A 20,384-nucleotide genomic window follows, 5' to 3' on the forward strand; every position below is an offset into this window, starting at 1 on the left:
ATGTGTTCAAAAATAATGCACAAAAAAATAACAAAAAGATGTAGCTAGGACCTGCATCTAATTTATAAAAATCATTCCTTTTCATTCCTGCAAATGTTAGTAATACCTACTAAATTTAGTAATATGTAACTTGATATAATAAAATTATACACACATGAAAAATAAAAGATAAAAAATGCAAACATATTAACTAATGTGAGACAGAAATGTTCAGCTTAAAAAAAAATGAAGCCAGCAAAGAGTTTTTACATGTGTCCATTTATTGACTGCTAGAATACAACCTGAGAATACATGACATGCATTTTGGGAGAGAAATTAACCAAATCTGAAACAAAGCCATTCCAAAAGCCCGCTGAGAGTGAGTACAGATGAGATCTGGGGATGACTCAGTCAGCTAACAGCTGTTAGTTAAGATTTTATGTGCAAATTCTTTGGGAACTTATTCTTAGTTATTTAGGAAATACCGGGAAAGAGGGAAGACCAGTCTGCCTTTAATTTAAATTAATAATACTAGGAAGGATGCTGTTCACTGAAGCATTGAAAAAAAATTTTTGCTCTTCCAATTAAGACAGTTCCATTTTTACAAGTTCTTCCATATCAATCTGCATACCTCAGAATTACAAGCAGCTACACGGATTTAGAAAAGATTAATGATACAAGAGGCTATTCATTTGATTCCAGCATCTACTGTTAAATTGTACTCTGTTCTAATACTAGCAAATTTTTACATGATAGTGTCAATCTTCCCAAGATGTTTAACCAATTGATACAATAAAATGATACAAATTAAAGAATTTCAGTTATAATTAAAAGGACAGAAAGTTTAAGTAATTGGAATGTCTTAGACCACAATTAAAACTTATTTAATAATATATGTGGTATTTATGTGCAAAGATTATAACCTATAATTACATAAAATGCTGAAATATATTCATAATAGCAGAGTTACATGCCACGTATTTCTCCCAAATTTTGTAATGGATCTTTTTTCTTAAAATGGAAACATCAATGTTATTTTAGGTTCCAGTGTTTTGGATTGCTTTCTGTGGTAGCAGGAATAGAACACAGAAAAACAAAAAAACAAAAGGAGAAAACAGAACCAGACACATCCCCATAGGGTAAAAAAGGGAAGATCTTGGCTTTTTGTTCTTTTGGACGAGGCAGTCTGTTGCTCTCAGGAACCGTGTGCTGGCCTTCGTGCTGCAGGAGGCACCGGTTATGGCTTGCAGCGCTGGACAAAGCGAGGGTATAAGCACACGTCTCGGATGTGATACCTGTTCAGAATCCAGGTCAAGAATCGTTCCAAGCCCAAGCCATAGCCTCCATGAGGACAGGTGCCATATTTTCTCTGTTTTAAAAAAAAAAAAGAGAGAGAGAAGAATATGCTTAGTTTACAGTTTTTCCTAACATGGTTATCTACTGTGAAATGAGTTAGCTTATTGTGGTTAAGAATTCAACCCTTAATGTAAATATTTTCATGGAACAAATGTGGAGAAATAATTTGATATGAAAAATAAACCAGGGATTAAGTGCTACCTTGGAAAGAAGAGATTTCAAACTTTAAAACTAAGTCAATGTCCTTGGTTATAAGAAGAAACTGAAAGATAGCTCTAGATATTTGGTTGGATCCATTGACAAATGTTTAAATACTCAGCAGCGATGAGCAAGGCCAGCAGTTAAATAGGGTTTCAAATGAAGTTAACATATTATTAGCCAAAGCCTAATGTTGTGTTTTGTTTTTTTGTTTTTTATTTGGGGGGGGGAGTTTTACAAAACTAGCACTATTCACATGATACATAATTATAATCATGAAACTGAATACAGCTCTTTAAATACCAAAGTTCCATCCTGAATCGTCACCTTTTAAATTTCAATTTATACAAAACTATCACAATAAAAAAAAATGTAAGAAGTATTGAAAAAGTTGTTTCTACCTGATCTGTGTACCAGTAATAAGGTGTTGGGTCAATTCCTTCCCTTTTATAACCTGCCAGCATTTCTTCACTATCCCAGATACGCATGGAGCCTCCCACGATCTCGCCAACATTGGGCATCAACACGTCGACCTTTAACAACAAGTAAATCAAATGAGGTTACAACAGGCTATCAGTCATGACATTGCTCTATATTTTAAATGAAAATCACAATAAAGCCTTTGCCAGTTTGGCTCAGTGAATAGTGTTGGCCTGTGGACTGAAGGGTCCCGTGTTCAATTCTGGTCAAGGGCACATGCCCAGGTTGTGGGTTCGATCCCCAGTAAAGGGTGTGCAGGAGGCAGCCGATCAATGATTCTCTCTCATCATTGATGTTTCTATCTCTTTTTTCCTCTCCATTCTTCTCTGAAATCAATAAAAATATATTATTTTATAAAAACAGGAAAATCACAATTAAGCTCCTATAGCTAAAGGAGTACTATGATCATGCAAAATGCAAATATTCAAATTCTGTAAGTTAACCAAGTAAATTCATTAGAGAACAAAAATAAACTTATTCATTTTAGATTTATAATGAAGTATTTGCCATGAGCTGTATATTATCCCCAAAACAGTCTCCACCCCCTTAAAAAGGAAAATTAATACTATTCGAATCACAACTGACAGATTCGGTGAGGCGGGAATCCTCAGGACAGCGCTGCATATAGAAGGACTTGATCTCCACAGGAAATCGACACAGCAAGATGGGCTCATTAATGGTGTCCGTCATCAGTCTCTCAGGAGCTTCTGGGATATCCTGAGGATGAACAAGACTTTATTAACATTTACAGCTCTAAATGCACAAGACAAGAAGCAGCTCTTTCACCCAGTAGCTACCCTTCCTCTTCTTAATGCAACACAAGAATACATACTCACCATCACCCAGACACACAAAGTAAGGAACAATTTCTTTAAAAAACAAATAAATATATTTAAAAAACCCAGTTATTAACTATTAAATGATCTTCATCCTTCTACAATATATCTCACATGCCATGCTACTTGAGGAATGAACCCCCCCAAAACAAACAAACAAACAAGCCCACCCAAGTCATTATCAGTGTGACTAGATATTGTTCAGTCATTTTTCTCAATGGCTAGTTTTATTTAGCTCTGAAGCAGACATGGTCTATTTCATACCATAAGATATATGATAATCAGTGAATGCTCCAGAACATCACAGATATACACACAGTGTATGTTAGTAATAACAACATTCTTTTGCCTGGCTGGAGTGGCCCAGTGGTTAAGCGTCAACACATGAATTGGAAGTCACATTTGATTCCTGGTCAGGGAACCGGCCCAGATTGTGGGCTTGATCCCCAGTGTGGGGTGTGCAGGAGGCAGCCAATCAATGATTCTCTCTCATCATTGATATTCCTATCCTCTTTCTCCCTCTCCTTTCCTCTCTGAAGTCAATAAAAACAAACAAAAAACAATAATCTTTAAACTCTCCTTGTATCTGCACTTCTTTCCTATAGTAATAAATCTGTGTACCTTCAATGATAGTAAGACACTGTCATAAGACTAATAGCCAATGTCAAATTTTAAGTGTAACCACACCTGGAATAGTTAGCAGAGATTAGTTAGATGATGATGAATCTGTTCTCTCTCAAACATTCTTCAGTAAACCACAGATAAATTCCAATGAAAACTCCTGTCCCAGTAAAAATTGAGTAATTTACTTGGTCAAGTCTACTGTTTGTCCTCTCTGTAAATTCCTTCTAAAAACAAAACAAACCTCTAGCTAGCAGTAGTTACATTTCGTCTGTAGAACAGTAGGATTTGCAAATATTATGCAAGGAATGGGTAAATGCACAGGGAAGAGGGCTGAGAATCATGTTAACAATTTATAACCCCATCCTGGCAGCTTAGTTGGTTAGAGTGCTATCTAATATGCCAAAGTTGCGGTTCAATCCCCAATCAGGGCACATACAAGATTCAACCAATGAATTGATAAGTAAGTGGAACAACAAATTGATGTCTCCCTCTCTCAAATCAATAAATAAAAAAATTTAACAAATAATCTACACCCCAAATAGATATCCACTCAGTTTACCTGGGGCCCCAGGCCACCTTCTGTATCAAGGCTTCTCTTGGTTTTGCATTTTAACTAGCGGCTATTTTCTTCTTTGAATCCTCTTCACACGAAGAAATTTTGATTTACTGTTTTGAGGGGAGGGATCCTTTTTGCAAAGCCAGATACTTTCTCCAGACAAACAAAACAAATGTATACACATGCTAACATTCTGCACGTAATTTTACAGTTTACAACTTTCTGAAGCATCCTGCCAGCCTAGAGAATTACAACCAAGCTTATGACTGACCGTGGAAGAAGAGAAAAGAGGCAACGGATGAGGTGTGAAGGTGAAAAACTTGCTAATATTTGTTGAATTTTACAGTAAGGCACTGTTCTAAGGCTTACCCTAAATCTCTTAAGTCAATGAACCCTCAGCTATCCTAGAAGGTTCAGTTACCATTGATTTGATGGCAAGCAGGTGCCTCCTGTACCTCTGGTTAATTAAGCAGAAGTAGCAATCCATTAAGCACACTGCCACCTTTTAAACGATTACAGAGAAATACATACCTCTCCAAATTCATAGAAAGTTCCATCTTCTTTCTTTATATTGTGTTCTTTGAGCCACACAATAGCATCTGAATAGTTCATCCGTTTGAAAGGCCTTTTGGGGGGCTTGAAGTTCTACAGAAGGAAAAATACAGTGTACATAAAGAAACCATTAACACTAAAATTTCCATTTTAAGAAAAACTACTTAGTACCATTGTAAAATATTATTTCAGACTAAAAATCAATGTGGACATTCCTAAAAACAAAGACATATGAACTTCCTCCTAAGTTAAAATGTTACGAAATTACTGACAATTATTTTTTTAATGCATGAATATAAAAATAAATTTAAATGCTTCCACTTTTAAAGTACTCCCCTGAGAGGATGTCAAAAAAGCATTAGATAAAAGAGGTTTCAAACATTCTGCAGGGCTCTGATTGAGAGGGAGGTGAATGGAACTGACTACTGGTGGTTATATCCATTTCAGTAAAACTGGGATCTTTGTGGTAATACTAACTCCAGCAAACTCATTTAGTTTGAACTAGTTAGTATGAACTAACTCCAGCAAACTCATTATTCCAATGGTTCAGGGAATAATTTTTTGTTGTTATTTCCAAAAGCGATTCCACTTTTACTGAAATGCAGGTCACTGAGCACCAACTATGTTGCTTATTACATAGGCCAGTTAATGTGTCCCTAACAAAAACAAAGGCACAGATGATCTTATCTCTTCTTTGTGTATGTACATTTATGTTTGAAGCTGATTACACATTCTTGGTTACTTGCCTTTTGAAGTAGCGTGGAAAAATGGCAATTATTAGTCACTTATTTCAAAGCTTGCCAACCCATTTAATATAAACACTGAAGGTGAAAACAACATTGCCTTTCAGAAATCGTAATTTCGTATTTCCATAAAACACTAGACCTACCGGGTTGAGGTCATACACTATGCTTGCTGCGGGTGATTTCAAGACTCTATCTACCACGTCACAAACCAAGTCCTCCAACCGATTCAGGAGCTCCTCAAAGGTCAGGAAAGGACACTCTGCCTCCACGTGAGTGTATCTGCAGAACGAGACACTAGCTCAGAGCTGCTCTTCGTTTCTACTAAATTTCTCATACAAGGATTTTAACATTGGGAAATTGTCCAGAAAAGTAAAATTCCAACCTTGCTAACTCTGCAAATTAGCTTTAGCACACATCTACCTTTCTCCTTTAAATAATGAATTTTTGTTTATTCCTTAACACATAAAGGATCAAGGCTAAGTAAAAGGAAGGCCTTAGCTAGCTATGGTCTAAGAGGCAAAACTTCTTACATGGTTTCAATTAATTTATTCAACTGCTCTTCATATATATTCTTAATAAACCAACACATTTACATAGGCATCGTTTGACTACATAAAAGTTGCTTTTCTAAACAATTAGTTTTACATTTTTAAAAATAAAAATAAAAAGTCAATTCATACTCAGCCAGGTGCCTTCTTGTTCTGGATTGTTCTGCCCTGTATGACTGTGCAATACAAAAAACATCTCCCAGAGCTGGAATGCAGGTCTCCAGGTACAACTGAGAGGACTGAGTCAGAAATGCCTCTTCTCCAAAATAGTCAAGCTTGAAGAGTGTAGCACCACCTTCTACTTGAGTTTGCACTAATGTTGGAGGAGTAACCTGTTCAAATAGAGTAAAGAAAGCCTACTGTGAGCACCTCTATTCAAGCTGAAGAATGGCCAAAGGTATTATTTGCAAAAGATGAGTGCACACTTACTTCACAGTACCCCCTATCAAAGAAGTGATCTCTAAAGCACCTGGTGACCATGGAGCGTGCTTTCAGGATTTTGGACATGTTTTCTCCTCGGATCATCATGTGTCTGTTGTTGAGCTGGACATCAACGTCAGACTCTTCGTTGATCAAGTTATCAGCTCCTCCAGCAGGGGCCAAGCCGATCAGTTCCCAGAAGTCACAACTCAGCTCATGGCCCCCAGGAGCCTACATTTTTAAAAAAAGAGGGGAGGGATGAAAGGGAAGGAGAATGAAACAAAAAATTTACAGTAGTAGTAAAGATTTTAACTTATGTCAAAATGTAATAGATTCAAATAATCTTTCTGACTCCACATTGCTCGAACATGCCAAGTCCCATGACATATGGGTTAGTCTCCTGCTTAGTCCTGCACACAGATATGCTCATCATTCAAGGATCCAACTGGTAGCCTAGGCATTACTGAAACAACCTCCCTGCTGCCACGACTTCCCCGGATAAGGAAAGTATGTAAAAAAAAAAAAAAAAGTTTATAAAAAAAATTTATAGGAGCCCTAGTTGATAGAGCATCTAACTGCTAGTCTGCTTTCTCCTCTGCTTGCTGGCTTCTGAATAAAGTTGCTTTCCTTACCCCAATTCCTTCTCACTCAACTTACTGGCTGTTGTACAACAAAAACTTTGAGTTTTTACTTGGTTACAAAATTTTTTGGTAAGCTGATATTTCTAAAAATCTCATCATTATTAGTCTACCCTTCTAACTGACCCAATAATTCAATTTTATACTGATATATTTAATATTCCTTTCAGAGTTAATTCACATACAAATTTCTTAAAAATTAGAAAGCACAAAGTAAAAAATAAAACTACAATTCCACAACTTGGAGTAACTACTAACTATTAACATTTTGGTATATCTTTTTAGCCTTTACCAATAATTGAAAGTAACACAATACGCACTTTGAAAAACTTTTTAAAAATATATATATTTTTAAAATATATTTTATTGATTTTTTTACAGAGAGAAAGGGAAAGGGATAAAGAGTTAGAAACATCGATGAGAGAGAAACATCGATCAGCTGCCTCCTGCACACCCCACCTCGGGGAGGTGCCCGCAACCAAGGTACATGCCCTTGACCGGAATCGAACCTGGGACCTTTCAATCTGCAAGCCAACGCTCTATCCACTCAGCCAAACCGGTTTCGGCTGAAAAACTCTTTAGATGTAAAAATTTTACTACAAGCTCTTTCTCCCTGGAACATATATTTAGTAAAAGTTCAAATTCTCCCTGATAATTCCATTAAAAACAATTCATTTTAGAAGCCACCAATTAAGGAATACATAATTTTCTCCATGCCAAACACAGCAAGTAACATCACAACAATCATTCCATTTCCAATTAATTCCAGGGAAAATCCAAGGAACGTGGGTAAGATATTCACTCTAAATACAGGTTCTTCTTTTACAAGAGCTCTGACTCTCTTTTATCAGTATTTCTAGTCTATTAGGTAGACTCTAAGGGCTCCCTCTGGTGGTTAGTATGTCACCTTTGTTTTCTTTACCAGCCAAGGAATATAACTGCAGTAGTTATTTGAACAATAATTACTAACAAATAAATATAACTGTGCCTGTTGGCTAGGAAACAAACATCTTTTTGCATATCAATTATATTTAACTTTTTTAAGATGCTCTCAAATTCAATCCAGAAATTTTCAGATTTAGATTACTGTTCTTCCCTGAAATTTCTTGGATGAAGTTTTTATTTCCGCCTCGCTGAAAAGTTATTCACACACTCACAGCAAAGTGGCTACATTTTGACCTATGAGGATTATTCAGGAATCCTATAAGGTTGGAAATCCCTGAGTTTGCCACATCTTACGAGCTGTATAGTAGGATTTTACTGGAAAAGGAAAAGGCATACTAAATTTAGCAACTGCATCATATTTGTGTATTTATATGTCAAATACCAAAAGTACAAATTGGAAAACAAACAGCTAATTCACCCAGTGAGAAAGTCGAGCCACTCACCTGCTTGCCCTTTGGAGTAAGATTCAGCATTCCGTACACTGCAACACTACTCTCAGTGGACAAGACTACTCCATTGTAACACTGGCACTATAAAAAGACCAAGTTCAAACTTAGTTATTCACATTTACATTAAAATATCCTAATGTATAGAAAGCAAAGGTAATTATTTATAAACAAATTATCTGGTCCAAACTAGTAAAATAAGATGGACATCAATTTTTAATATTAGTAAAGGATAGCTATTTTTATAAAAGACTTATCTCTATATAAATATACACATTTATGTAAATAGATACTTTACATACATTCATAGGCATAAATGACACTAGCCCACATCTCTTAAAAATATTTGAAAAATTCATTTTTATTGGAATTCAGACTGTTAAAATAATACAGAGTCAATATGAGCTATTGGTTAACAATATAACCAATACTTGTTAAAATCATTAGGAGAAAAGTGATGGGGAACTTTATAATGGAAGGAGGGACTAGGCTATCAACACCTGAGTCCATAATTCAAACACACACACACACACACACAACACCAACCAGACATTATGTGTTTCACAATATGCGATTGGAAGAGCTCTGCCCATGAAATAGTGGTGCCAAATATCTATATATCTACATATACAATACATATATAAATTATACATGTGGATATATGAGTAGACTTAACATCTAGCTTATATAATTGACCAAATTCAGAGGAATTCCACAGGACAACAAGACAAACAACCAGTTTTTCCACAACAAATAAATGTTTTCCATAATAATAGTTAAAATTCCAAAAACTAACAATAAAGGAAGCTACTGAAAAAATTAAAATTTTAGCCACAAGAGAAAATATTTACCAAATCATCTGACAAGACACACTGAAGATACCCTGTACCATCCCGCAACACCAGAAACATTAAGTTCTTTCCTGAAAGTGAGAAAGAGAAATGTATTGAAAGTCCAGACCTCCCAGGGGCTGCCCTTCTCTGAAGTGTCACTGGTTCTATCACTACTCAGTGTTTGTAAAGCATGTTATCTTCTTAATTGTACTTTCAAATCAGATGTGATCCTCATGACCCACGGGACCATGGGAAGGCAGACAGTAAGCAACATGAGATGAGGGATTAGTCCTATTAGCCACCGATGCCCCAATAATGCCCAACTGACCCTGCACTCTGTGCGAGGTGCAGAAAGAATGTGGTAGAGAATCATTTTTTCCTTATTTACGTCTCTCCCTTTTTAAATGAATCTTCACCTAAGGATATGTTGTTAGAAGAGAAAAAGAGAGAAAAGCATCGATGTGAGAACATTGATCGGTTGCCTCTTCTATGCGCTCGGACTAGGAATGTGCTGATCAGAAATCGACCCGAAACCTGGTTTCAGGATGACGCTCAGCCAATTGAGCCACCCGGCTCAATTGTCCCATTTCTTTTTAGGAAGGATTTGATAACCACTTATAATAAAACACAAGTAATAAAGTAATAAAAAGAGAAAGCAAAAGCAAAGTATCAAGGAGAAGTATTGATAGAATGCAAATATACTAATCATAAGTGTCATGAGTACTACCATCAGTTTCAGATTTGGCTCTCTACTTCCTGCTTTTCATTAAAAAACTAAGTTCAACTACACAAATATTTATTGGACACCTTCTGATCACTGTGACTGCTTACAGTTAAATAGCATTTAAATTTTTTTTTAACTTTTAATAGTCATATTGAATAAGAACAAATTTAGGATATGTCATTATCTCCTTTAAAAAGCTAGCATCCAAAAATCAAAATATTTCCAAGTAAATGTTTTATATTACTCTTCATCTAAGACCAGGTATATTTAAAAGAAAAGAGAGAAAAAGAAAGCTATGCCATTTACCTTGCCTCCGCAGCCTGTGGACCCAGCCAAACACTTTAACTCTTTGGCCTCTATATTCTTCTAATGCATGAATCTTCACCTGTCAAATTAAAATAAACATTTCACTAACTGTCATTTATCACATATCAATTTTTCACAAATATTAGATAGATGACAGTAAAGTGTTAAAATTTCAAAAATGGTGCAAAACTACAGATTAGTAATTCTACTGCAGGCTAGAACCAGAAAATTTCACTATACTTAGTAGTTAAAAAAACACCTGAGTCTTCTTTCTCTTAGTGCAAAGCCAACTGTGAGAAATACCCAGAATTTTAGCTATGGCTACAGAAAATTGGCGAGTAAATGAACTCACAATAGCAAAAACCCAAATCTACACTGAGCCCTTTCTCTGACCTCACAGTCCCTCCAGACATTCTGGGAGGTAGAAGTTAACAAAGGCTAGCTAGCTTTTTGTTTGGGGGATGAAGGAGAATAGAGACAATGAGTAAGAGGGATGGTGAATACAACCAAGAAAACAGCTTCCTCACTAAAAAAACAGAGAAAATATGGCAGTTCATCAGCGATCAGAACTATGCTGGCCTATGCCCAACTCATAGGCCAGCATTCTGTTCTAGAAAGAATAGAGAAGAAATCCAATTTCATAAAATCACAAAACTTAGTTATTTAAAAAATCCTCTCTGACTGGCATGGCTCAATCGTTGAGCAGCAACCTATGACCCAGGAGGTCACAGTTCCGATTCCTGGTCAGGGCACATGCCCAGGTTGTGGGCTTGATTCCCAATGCGGGGCTTGCAGGAGTCAGCCGATCAATAATTCCCTCTCATCATTGAAGTTTCTATCTCTCTCCCTCTCCTTTCATCTCTGAAATTAATAAAAATATTTAAAAATAAAGAGAAAACGAACCCCAAAAGAACCACCAGTCGCAAAACTCTAAAACATTATTTTTCTCTATTCCTTCTTCTAAATAAAGGAAAGGAAAGACTGACAATGCAAAGGAACAAACCTCGCGGCAGGGCCTTCAGACACAGAAATAAGTTTGCCGTGTTTGTGACAATACAGGTCACACTTACACATTTCGGCTCTGGAAGACTTGGATCGTTTTCAATGGTAATCTTCTTTGCTTCTTCCAGGTTCTTTTCTCTTCTCAAATTGTCTTCTGCCTAATTTTAATGATAAAGCAGTTTGTTAACACGGTTCCTAGTGTTCTAACTTTTCAAATGTTCTCAGTTGTGAATTCACTGCTCACCTCTTTCTTTTCCCGGGATTCACTCTTCATTTGTTCCCTATGCCACATTTTCCTAATGTTCTTCATCTGTGATTTAGAAATAACATCCCACCGCTAGAGAGAAGAACAGACATTTAGTTTTTCAAGACCTCTATATTCTGATGAATATTCAGAAAATAAAATTCTGTAAAGGTTTTCGTTCACCCTACCTCATTTTCTTTTTGTGAATCTACGTAAATGGTAGGAAATGGTTCTTTTCCCACTGTCATCAAAGCCTTGGATGGGAAGAGAGAAAAAAAATAATAGCTTAACATTGTACAATATACAATATTTGAGATCAAAATAACATCTTAATTATGAGGCAACTGTAACCGTCTAGGACAGTGGTCGGCAAACTGCGGCTCTTTGGCCCCTTGAGTGTTCTAATGCCATTTCTTAAAAATAGACTCTCCTAGGCCGAAAACGGACTTCTGCACATGGGCCACGAAGTTTCAATCGCACTGTACGTGCGCGCCCACACATGGTATTTTGTGGAAGAGTTAGATTCAAGGAGCCAAAGAGCCTCGGTTTGCCGACCACTGATCTAGGACATAATCAACAGCCAAGAGATTCCCAAGAGTTGAAAGTCAGTATTAATATATATATCGACTGGTTGAAGTACTAAGAACATTTTTTTTTTTTTTTTTTTTTTTTTTTTTTTTTTTTTTTACCACTTGGGTCCTTTTGAAAAATTTTAGCAAGTTCAGTTGAATAGTATAGTTTCCCAGCTACAAGTAGACTAGAAGCAACAGATTTTAAGTGGCATAGAGGCCAGAGGGAGTCATCCTGACAAAAGAGGAGACAGATAGCAAAAGCCAGCTACAACTCACATCTAAATGATTAAACCTGGATAAGGAAAAGATAAGCCAATTCTGAAACTCTAGCAACAAAATAATGGCTAAGAACACAAAGGGCTAAGTTTCGTTTAATTTCAAAAATTACTCTTATGTAGAGTATCTCTTTCACTAATACTGGAACAATCCGCTATGATGTTATTGAATACTAGAGGCCTGGTGCACGAATTCATGCATGGGTGGGGACGCACCAGGTGGAGGGGCTGTGGGTCAGTTGGCTGGCTGGCCCCACCTCCTGGTCAAACTCTGGGTTGAGAATTTGAATATTAGCTTATCATTATATAGGATTTTATAATTCATATTCTTTTTTTAAAAAGTAGTTGAAAGTATGTAAAAGATAAATGTTGTATTAACTATTTCAAATTTTCTCCCAAGTTGTTAAGTCAATCAAGAAATAATTGTAAGGAATTACTCTCCACTCATAAGATCTAAAGCTTACAAGAAGCTTTCTAAAAGTATAGTTTCCAAACCTAAAAAACACCTTTCCTCTAGTTTTAACAGCAGTTCCAACTCAATGACTGGTACAGAGGAGGGGGAAACCTGGCCCTTTTAAAAAACACCCAAGAACTCATGTTTTTAACCATCAGACTTTGTAGGGATGTTTGCAAGTCATTAGGAATTCACTTAATACCTGACACTCTCTACTGATCACTCCTTTTGTATCACTGAAATTGAAGGAGCCAAACTGTAATTCCCCAAATCAGAATGGCATGCTTTTGCTAACAGTGACATTCTGCAAACATTCCCCTAAACAGTGTCGTCAGTTTGGGGAACTCAAGTCACCCCAACAGCGCAGAAATAAGAGAAATATTTTCCCCTAAGAGTTAAAAAGAACTATGTATGACACACCAAAGCATAACTGGAGAGAATGCTCCCAGGAGAGGAACACTTGATAATAACCTAAATAAGTGCTGTAACATAGAACACAAAAAGGGATTGGCCAGATATGGACACAGAAAAGAAGTGTCAGGGCAGAGCTTTTCCTAGCACGTCCAAGGAGGGAGCTTTAACATTTCATTACCTGGCAGGAGCAGAGATTTCAGTTCAACAGGCAAACCCATGGCTACTTAAGGAGGAATGGCTTGACCCACACCTTAACCTGAAGCTGAATATTATTTCAACAAGAACTGAAAAAACTGGCCATTTGACTCATCGGAGAGACACATTCCAAAATGCCATGCAATATAAGGAAAAAAGACATTTTTAAAATGTTCAAATAAGTTTAGACTTAGATCTAATAATACTGTTAAAGCTACATTTCTATACACAATCTTTTTCCTTTTCTGAAAACTCTCTTCAAAACCTAGTGCTTGAAATAAATTATTGACAAGACACGTAATAAGGGACCTAAGTCATTCATAAACGCAAAGCTGTTCTGCTGTGAGAGGAGACACTACCTTTAGGCCGGTTTTAAAAGGTTTCTCCTTGGTTCCATCGCCTGTCGAATCATTTCCCTCTCGATCCGAGACGTATAGCTCTGCTGTTTTACAAAGTGAGAACAGGTTACATATTTGGACAATAATTATCCGTCATCTCATACTGCAACTACTTCATCCACTCTTTATTTCTGCGAACAGAACAAGCAGCTGGTTCACTATAGTAAAACACTGCCACAGCCCAAAAGAAAATGATTTTTCCCAGGCCCCTATTTCAGTGACATCCATCTCATGAACTTTGGCCACTTGACTAATCTGTGACCCTGCTTCCATCTCCACGAGTTCCCAGTGACAGAGACGGGCTTTGAGGTTGGCTAGACCAGCCTGGAATCCTGGGATGTTGTGCCTTCTTCACAGCAAGGGTGGCCCTAGGGAATTCACTTAACTTCCCAAGCGTATTTCCTTGACTATAAAATAGGGGAAAACAACGCCCACCTTGAAGGCTGCATTGAGGACGAAATAAAGTCACACATTCAAATCAGGTACCCAGGGTCGGTGCCCAGATGTCAAACAAATACTAGCTCCTTCTGGTCTCTTTAGGAAGCCGAAGCTCTGAGGTGAGACACATTGCAGAAGGAAGTCTGCTAGGGACCCAGGTCTGCTTTTCCCGTTCCTATTGCTCCGTATGGAGGGCCGGGGAACCTCAGCACAAATGGGGACTGAGAAAGAGGGTTCCAATTCCAAAGGCCTTTCCTGACGATCCCTTGGAAGAGGGACGCCGATGAAGGGTCCCCTGGGGTCCGACAGGGGGGCAGGGCGGGGGCGGCCGCCACACCAGGCCCGGGGCCCAGAGGGCTGCAGGGAGGCCGGGGCGAGCACAGGCCCTGCACACCCTCCCTGCCTTCGTTCAGGTCCGAAGGGTGGGGGCACGCCCACTCAGCGCCAGGCCACCAGCAAGGGCTGGTCATCGGCCTCAGGAGGCTCCCGCCCCGGGCAGAGGCGACGCGCCCCCTGCCCGCCCGGGGGTCCCAGGGCCGCACTCACCTAGCACCATCCCTGCGGTCGCCCGGGTCACCTCCAAGGACATCAGCTCTCCACACGCCGCCGCCTGGTCACCGCAACGTGCACCGGCGGCTTCCTCGACTCCTACGTTGCATCATATAACGTCGTGCCTAGGTCGCCCCAATGAGTCACCCGAGCATCGCGGCGCCATTGGTTACAGGAGGATAGGCGACCAAGGGCAAGCGTGGCTATGGCCGCCATCTTTGGACTGGGCAGAGGCAACTTCCTGTCCGCCCGGCGCCCCGCCCCCTTGACTGGCCCCGCCCCCTTACTCCGACTTCCGGGACCCCATCGGACTCACCCGGGGTGGCCAGTCGCGTTCCCTTCCGTCTCCTCCCCCCTCCTTTCTCCTTTCTCCGGCGAATTTTGCAATTCCCAGGGCTCTCCGGGAAACAGACGCAGCTTCCGGTCCACCTCCCCAGACGTGGGCTTGCTTGTGGAATTAGTGTCTTTGTTACCAGAACTTTACTGGTTTTTCCTTTGAGCCTGCCTGCCTGCACACACTGCCCCAAAGAAATGCACGAGCAGGAGTTTGCAGCATAAAAAGGAAATAGAGTTTAACATTGAATTGATCCATACGGAGGCAGGAAGCTAATGCTCACAGCCACACTCGGTGGCTGTAGGGCGAAATCACTAGACACCGTGAGCGAGGGACTTGGGGTCGTGTCGGGAGCTGATTGGTGGGAGGTGGAGGAGGGGTGAGGACATCACTGAGAAACTTCTCAGGGTCCCTCTGTCTGGTCTCATGAGAAAGTAGCCAGAGGGTTGTTCCACCTTAAGGCTCCGGAAACACGATGTTATCTTTAGGCTGCCAGAGGTCTGGGCTGTGTGACCAATACTCAAGACCAATACTCAACCCTAACCCTAACCCTAACCCTAACCCTAACCCTATTACTGTCTTCTGCTGCCTCCGGATTGCTGGTTATCTGGGGGAAAGTCTGGGTCTCTGAGGGGTAGAGAGAGGATTTTTAGAGTTAGGATTTAAAACTGAATTTAATAAAAAATCAAAGGAACCCTCAGTTTCTTCCTCATTAGATGTATTGAGCACCAGCCATGAGGTGGGGTGGGAGTGGGCGTGAGAAACTTAGATGAGAGTAGTCCTTGCTCACGTGCATTGCCAGTTTTGAAATATGACACTTTAATTTCCTAATTTAAGTTAATGAACATACTTCTGTATTTATGATTTGGACAATGCTATATCTGAACGCATAATAACCATGCCACTCAGTGTATATCCTATATAATAAAAGGCTAAAGTGCAAATTGTCCCTTTGACCAGGAGTTCTACCAGCAGCAGGTCAGCCAACTGCTCGTGTCCCCTCCCCCTGGCCAGGCTGGCCAGACCCCACCCATGCACAAATTCATGCACTAGGCCTCTAAAATACACACACACACACACACACACACACACACACTGAGTGGCCAAATTATTATGTTCAGAGATCATAATAATCTGGCCACTCAATGTGTGTGTGTGTTTACCAACTGAGTCTCACTGGCCAGGGCTGTGGTATATTTTTATTTAAAGTTATAAGGATCACTATAGGGAGGCATAATAATGTTGTGAAAAGAACTAGGGCTTTAAACCTGATTGGAATTTTGGTTCTGCCTTTTAATATTCTCAACTTACTGAAATACCAGAGTTTGTCCTTGAGTCAAAGAAAAACATTTTTCTCATTAAAAAAAGTAAAAATAACTCTATACACATGTTCAGAGTCTATTAAGAATATGAACCAAATACTTTTCTTCAATAATACTGCACTTGATTTCATAGATTTTTCCTCCTTCCATCCTTCCTGATTTTTTTTTTTTTTTTGCTTGTTCACATATTAGTTATCTATTACTATAAAACAATTACCCCAAACTTTAGGACCATAAGACAACAAACATTTATGACTCACATACTTTCAGAGAGTCAGGAATTCAGGAGTGGCTTAGCTGGAGGTTCTGGCTCAGGGTCTCTCAAGACTCCAATCAAGGTGTCAGCTGGGATTGCAATCATTGAAATTTAAGATTCTTAAGTCTCACCTGGGGTAGATCTTTTTCCATGCTCACTCAAGTGGGTGTTGACAGGAATCAGTTCCTAATGGGCTGTTAGCCAGAGGTCTCCCTCACTCCCTTACTGTGTGGGGTTCTCCACATGGCAGCTTGCCTCATCAGAGCAAGCAAGATGGCAAGAGAGAGTGTAATCAAGATGGAAGCCAGGCTCTTGCAGCCAACTCTTAGAAGTGACATCCCATCACTTTGCGATGTCCTCCTCATTAGAATCGAGTCACTTGGTCCAGCCAGCACTCCAAGAAAGGGTTTTAAACCAGGGCATGCATATTAGGAGGCAGGGGTCATAGGGACCACCCTAGTTGCCTACTATGGCAACCTAATAGGTAAAGTGGCATTTCATCATTTCTGCTGTAGTCTACAAGCCACAAAGACCAACCCTAGTGCAACATGACAAAGGACTACACGGGGTGAAAACCAGGAGGTAGAGCTCAGTGGGAACCATCTTAGAGGCTGCCTACCACAGCCCATCCAGATGAATTTCTCCTCTCCATCCTGTTCTGGGCCTCTAGAGGCTGGCTTCTGTGGACCACATCAGTGGGCTCTCTGGGTCTGGTCCCATACTACCCATGGGGGCACTGGTGGAAGAGTAGAGGGAGGTGGGGAAGTTGGCACTTATTACCCCAGCTCCCTCGTGGCAGGCTGACTGCAGCTCCTGTCAGGTAGCAATAAAAGACTGTCATTCCAACGGCCTGTCATGAGTTTAGTTTTACCCGATCCACAAAATTGGATGTATTGTCCCATGTCAATGTCCATCAGAAGGCATTCAACATGGAGCGGGTCTCTGTAATCTGTGGACATTGGCCTCTGCCCCCAAACACCCCAGTGTTTGATCAAAGACACCACGTGCAAAGTGGCTATAGTACCAGGATGGAGGTTATGCATGGCTCTGACCTCATGGACTGCCCTTCATCAGGCTGATCTGGCGGGCTGCTGCCACTGCAGAGCACCCACCGGCCAACAGCAGAAGCCAACTTTGAGGACCTGATAGGACACCAATCTTCGGGGGAACCAGGTGGCCACCTGGTGGCGGGTGGATTTTTTACATTAGGCCCCCAGAGGAGGAGGCAACAATATGCTTCTCGAGTGCATAGTCCATGTAGAGGTGTGCCCGCCCTGCCTGCAGCACCAACACCTGTGACCTTACAGAATGCTGAGTCCATCTCCATGTACACAATATCTTCTCCAGCCAGGACACACGTTTCAGTGAGGGAAGTATAATGATGGGCTCACACCTGTGGAGTTCACTGGTCTAATCATGGGCCTTGTGTTAAGTTAGGTTATTATTTAAAATGTTCACACATGCTCCCCTTTCTTACATGGGAGAAATATACTTCTCTGCTTCATTTATGTAGTTTTTGGCCATGTGGATTGTCTTTGACCTTAGGATATGTGATGCAATGAAAGTTTTCAACTGTGCTTGTACAGTTGAACTTTTTTTTTTTTTTTTAATATATTTTATTGAATTTTTACAGAGAGGAAGAGAGAGGGATAGAGAGTTAGAAACATCGATGAGAGAGAAGCATCGATCAGCTGCCCCTTGCACACCCCCTACTGGGGATGTGCCTGCAACCAAGGTACATGCCCTTGACCTGAATCGAACCGGGGACCTTTTGGTCCGCAGGCCAACACTCTATCCACTGAGCCAAACCGGTTTTGGCTGAACTTATTTTCTTTCTTTCTTTTTCAAATATATTTTATTGATTTTTTACAGAGAGGAAGAGAGAGGGATAGAGAGTTAAAAACATTGATGAGAGAGAATCATCATCGATCAGTTGCCTCTTGCACACCCCCACTGGGGATGTGCCCGCAACCAAGGTACATGCCCTTGACCGGAATCGAACCCAGGACCTTTCAGTCCGCAGGCTGACGCTCTGTCCACTAAGCCAAACTGGTTTTGGCATGAACTTATTTTCTTGCTTCCGCCATCATCATAAGAACAGACCCCAATCGAATCCACTGGTCCAAGGAAGGTGAGACTCTGCAGCTTGAGCCAAACCCAGCTGAACTTAGCCCAGATCAACTGACCCCTAGAAGCATGAGGGAGAAAAAATTGATTGCTGTGCTGCCTCTGAGTTTTGCAGCATTTTGTTACACAGCTTTATGGTTGCAACAGCAGACGGACACATGCCCCATTACCTAGAAGCAGTTGGCTTAAAAGAATAGCTGCTATTATTTTAAGTTATGACATTCAATGAGTGCCCTCCATGCCTTCAACCAGTAGCCAATGCAAGGTGCAGTCTCCCCCATAGCGGGATGCGTATTATTATTTTTTAGTATGTCTATTGGTTTCAAAGAAGTCTCCAGGCATTTCATTAACATAAAACAACCGTGATGTCTTTGACCTGCCCTGAAACTGATAGGCAGGAATCTTTAGGGAACACAGCTCCTGCAGAGCATCCCCTCAGTCCTTACCCTCGCTCCCTCCGTAATAAATGAACAGTGGGCGGTTGCACAGCCTCTTTCCCAGCGGGATTCTCTCCTTATCTGTCCAATCCCGCATGGACTCGCCTGTGCTCACTGGGTCTGGCAGGCCCTTACCTGTCCACACTGGATTGTAGGTAAAATGCGTTCCTGGCATCCTTCCTGGCATTTAGCATAGAGCCTCGCCCTCAGCAAGCGACTGACAACTACCTGTTAGTCTCCTTTCGTCCTCTGGAAGCTGAACCTGCCTTACAGCGTCGTTGAAAGGGTCACTTCCGAGAACACAATGAAGTTTGTCAGTGCCGATGAAGGCGTGAATAAATGGGATGAACTGAATGAATAGCTATTGCTCTTCTGTCTCCTCCTCCTCCGAATCCGGCCAGCGCGGGGCGCCCTCTCCCGGCGCTCCTCTGGGCTCCACTTCCCCGCCCACTCAGGGTTGTCCCAGACCCTGGGTGGAGGGCGCTTTCGCTCCTGCTGGCGCTGGATGCGAATCACCGTCCTAAAGGTGTATTGTCTCCCAGGGGCCACCGTAGCGGCCGCAGTGATGGCGCTCGGGTTACGCGACGCCGCCGCCGCCATATTTCCTCTGGGCCGCTTCCGCGCTTCCCTCCTGGTCCCGCCTTTCTGGCTCCTGGTCCACCTGCCGGGGAGGAGGGAATCCTCATGCTGAGCTGGCCGCTGGAACACTGCTCTCGGCACCAACTCCTTGCAAATCAACAGATGTCTTTAGAGCTTTTCCAGTTATTTGCACCTCAAAACAGTCTTTTGAGCAGAAGAGGCCAAAATCACTAAGTGCCTCGAGGGCTGCTCTATCCCCAGGGCCGGGAACGGGGGTGCGGTGGGGGAAAGCCTGGTGTTCGCTTAGTTAGCGAAGACGTCCACATGACCAAAATCTCAGTAATATGTAAACCCGGCTTGAGACAGCAAACAAAAGTGGGACTTATAGTGACGAGGTAACTATTAATTTAAGGAATTGAAAACGTAACTTGCTTCCCCGCTGGAGAGGTCATTGTAAGCACCCAGGTTTGCTGGTTAATTTATTTCCGTGATTCCGGGCTCCTTTATGTTTGTGCACTGCCTGCCTAGAATCTTTTTCCTAAAAAAATAAAGATGAATGAGATGTTCAGGTGCTGCTACATGCCCACCCATTAGGGAGGTT

The 20,384-nt window shown here is 40.9% G+C and overlaps 1 protein-coding gene across 3 annotated transcripts; it reads right to left on the reverse strand.

Annotated features, from left to right (window-relative positions):
- Positions 1 to 239: 239 nt before the first annotated feature.
- Positions 240 to 14,956, reverse strand: NARS1 (asparaginyl-tRNA synthetase 1). Of its 3 annotated transcripts, none has more exons than XM_084887151.1 (15): positions 14,726 to 14,956; positions 13,703 to 13,785; positions 11,622 to 11,687; positions 11,434 to 11,526; positions 11,258 to 11,347; positions 10,188 to 10,266; positions 9,176 to 9,246; positions 8,322 to 8,408; positions 6,305 to 6,526; positions 6,008 to 6,207; positions 5,471 to 5,606; positions 4,561 to 4,674; positions 2,599 to 2,730; positions 1,935 to 2,066; positions 240 to 1,348 (listed from the first exon to the last, which is right to left on the reverse strand). In XM_084887151.1, exons 1-15 carry the CDS (start codon positions 14,766 to 14,768, stop codon positions 1,217 to 1,219), a joined length of 1,680 nt encoding a protein of 559 aa, XP_084743277.1. In that variant the 5' UTR covers positions 14,769 to 14,956; the 3' UTR covers positions 240 to 1,216. The 3 variants fall into 3 exon arrangements, with proteins under 3 accessions (XP_084743277.1, XP_084743278.1, XP_084743279.1); XM_084887152.1 differs by having other exon boundaries at positions 13,703 to 13,782; positions 14,726 to 14,881; XM_084887153.1 differs by having other exon boundaries at positions 13,703 to 13,872; positions 14,726 to 14,834.
- Between the last annotated feature and the right edge of the window lie 5,428 nt (positions 14,957 to 20,384).

The sequence above is a fragment of the Pipistrellus hanaki genome (assembly GCF_964339955.1).
Source record: "Pipistrellus hanaki genome assembly, chromosome: 6".
Taxonomy (NCBI): Eukaryota; Metazoa; Chordata; class Mammalia; order Chiroptera; family Vespertilionidae; genus Pipistrellus; species Pipistrellus hanaki.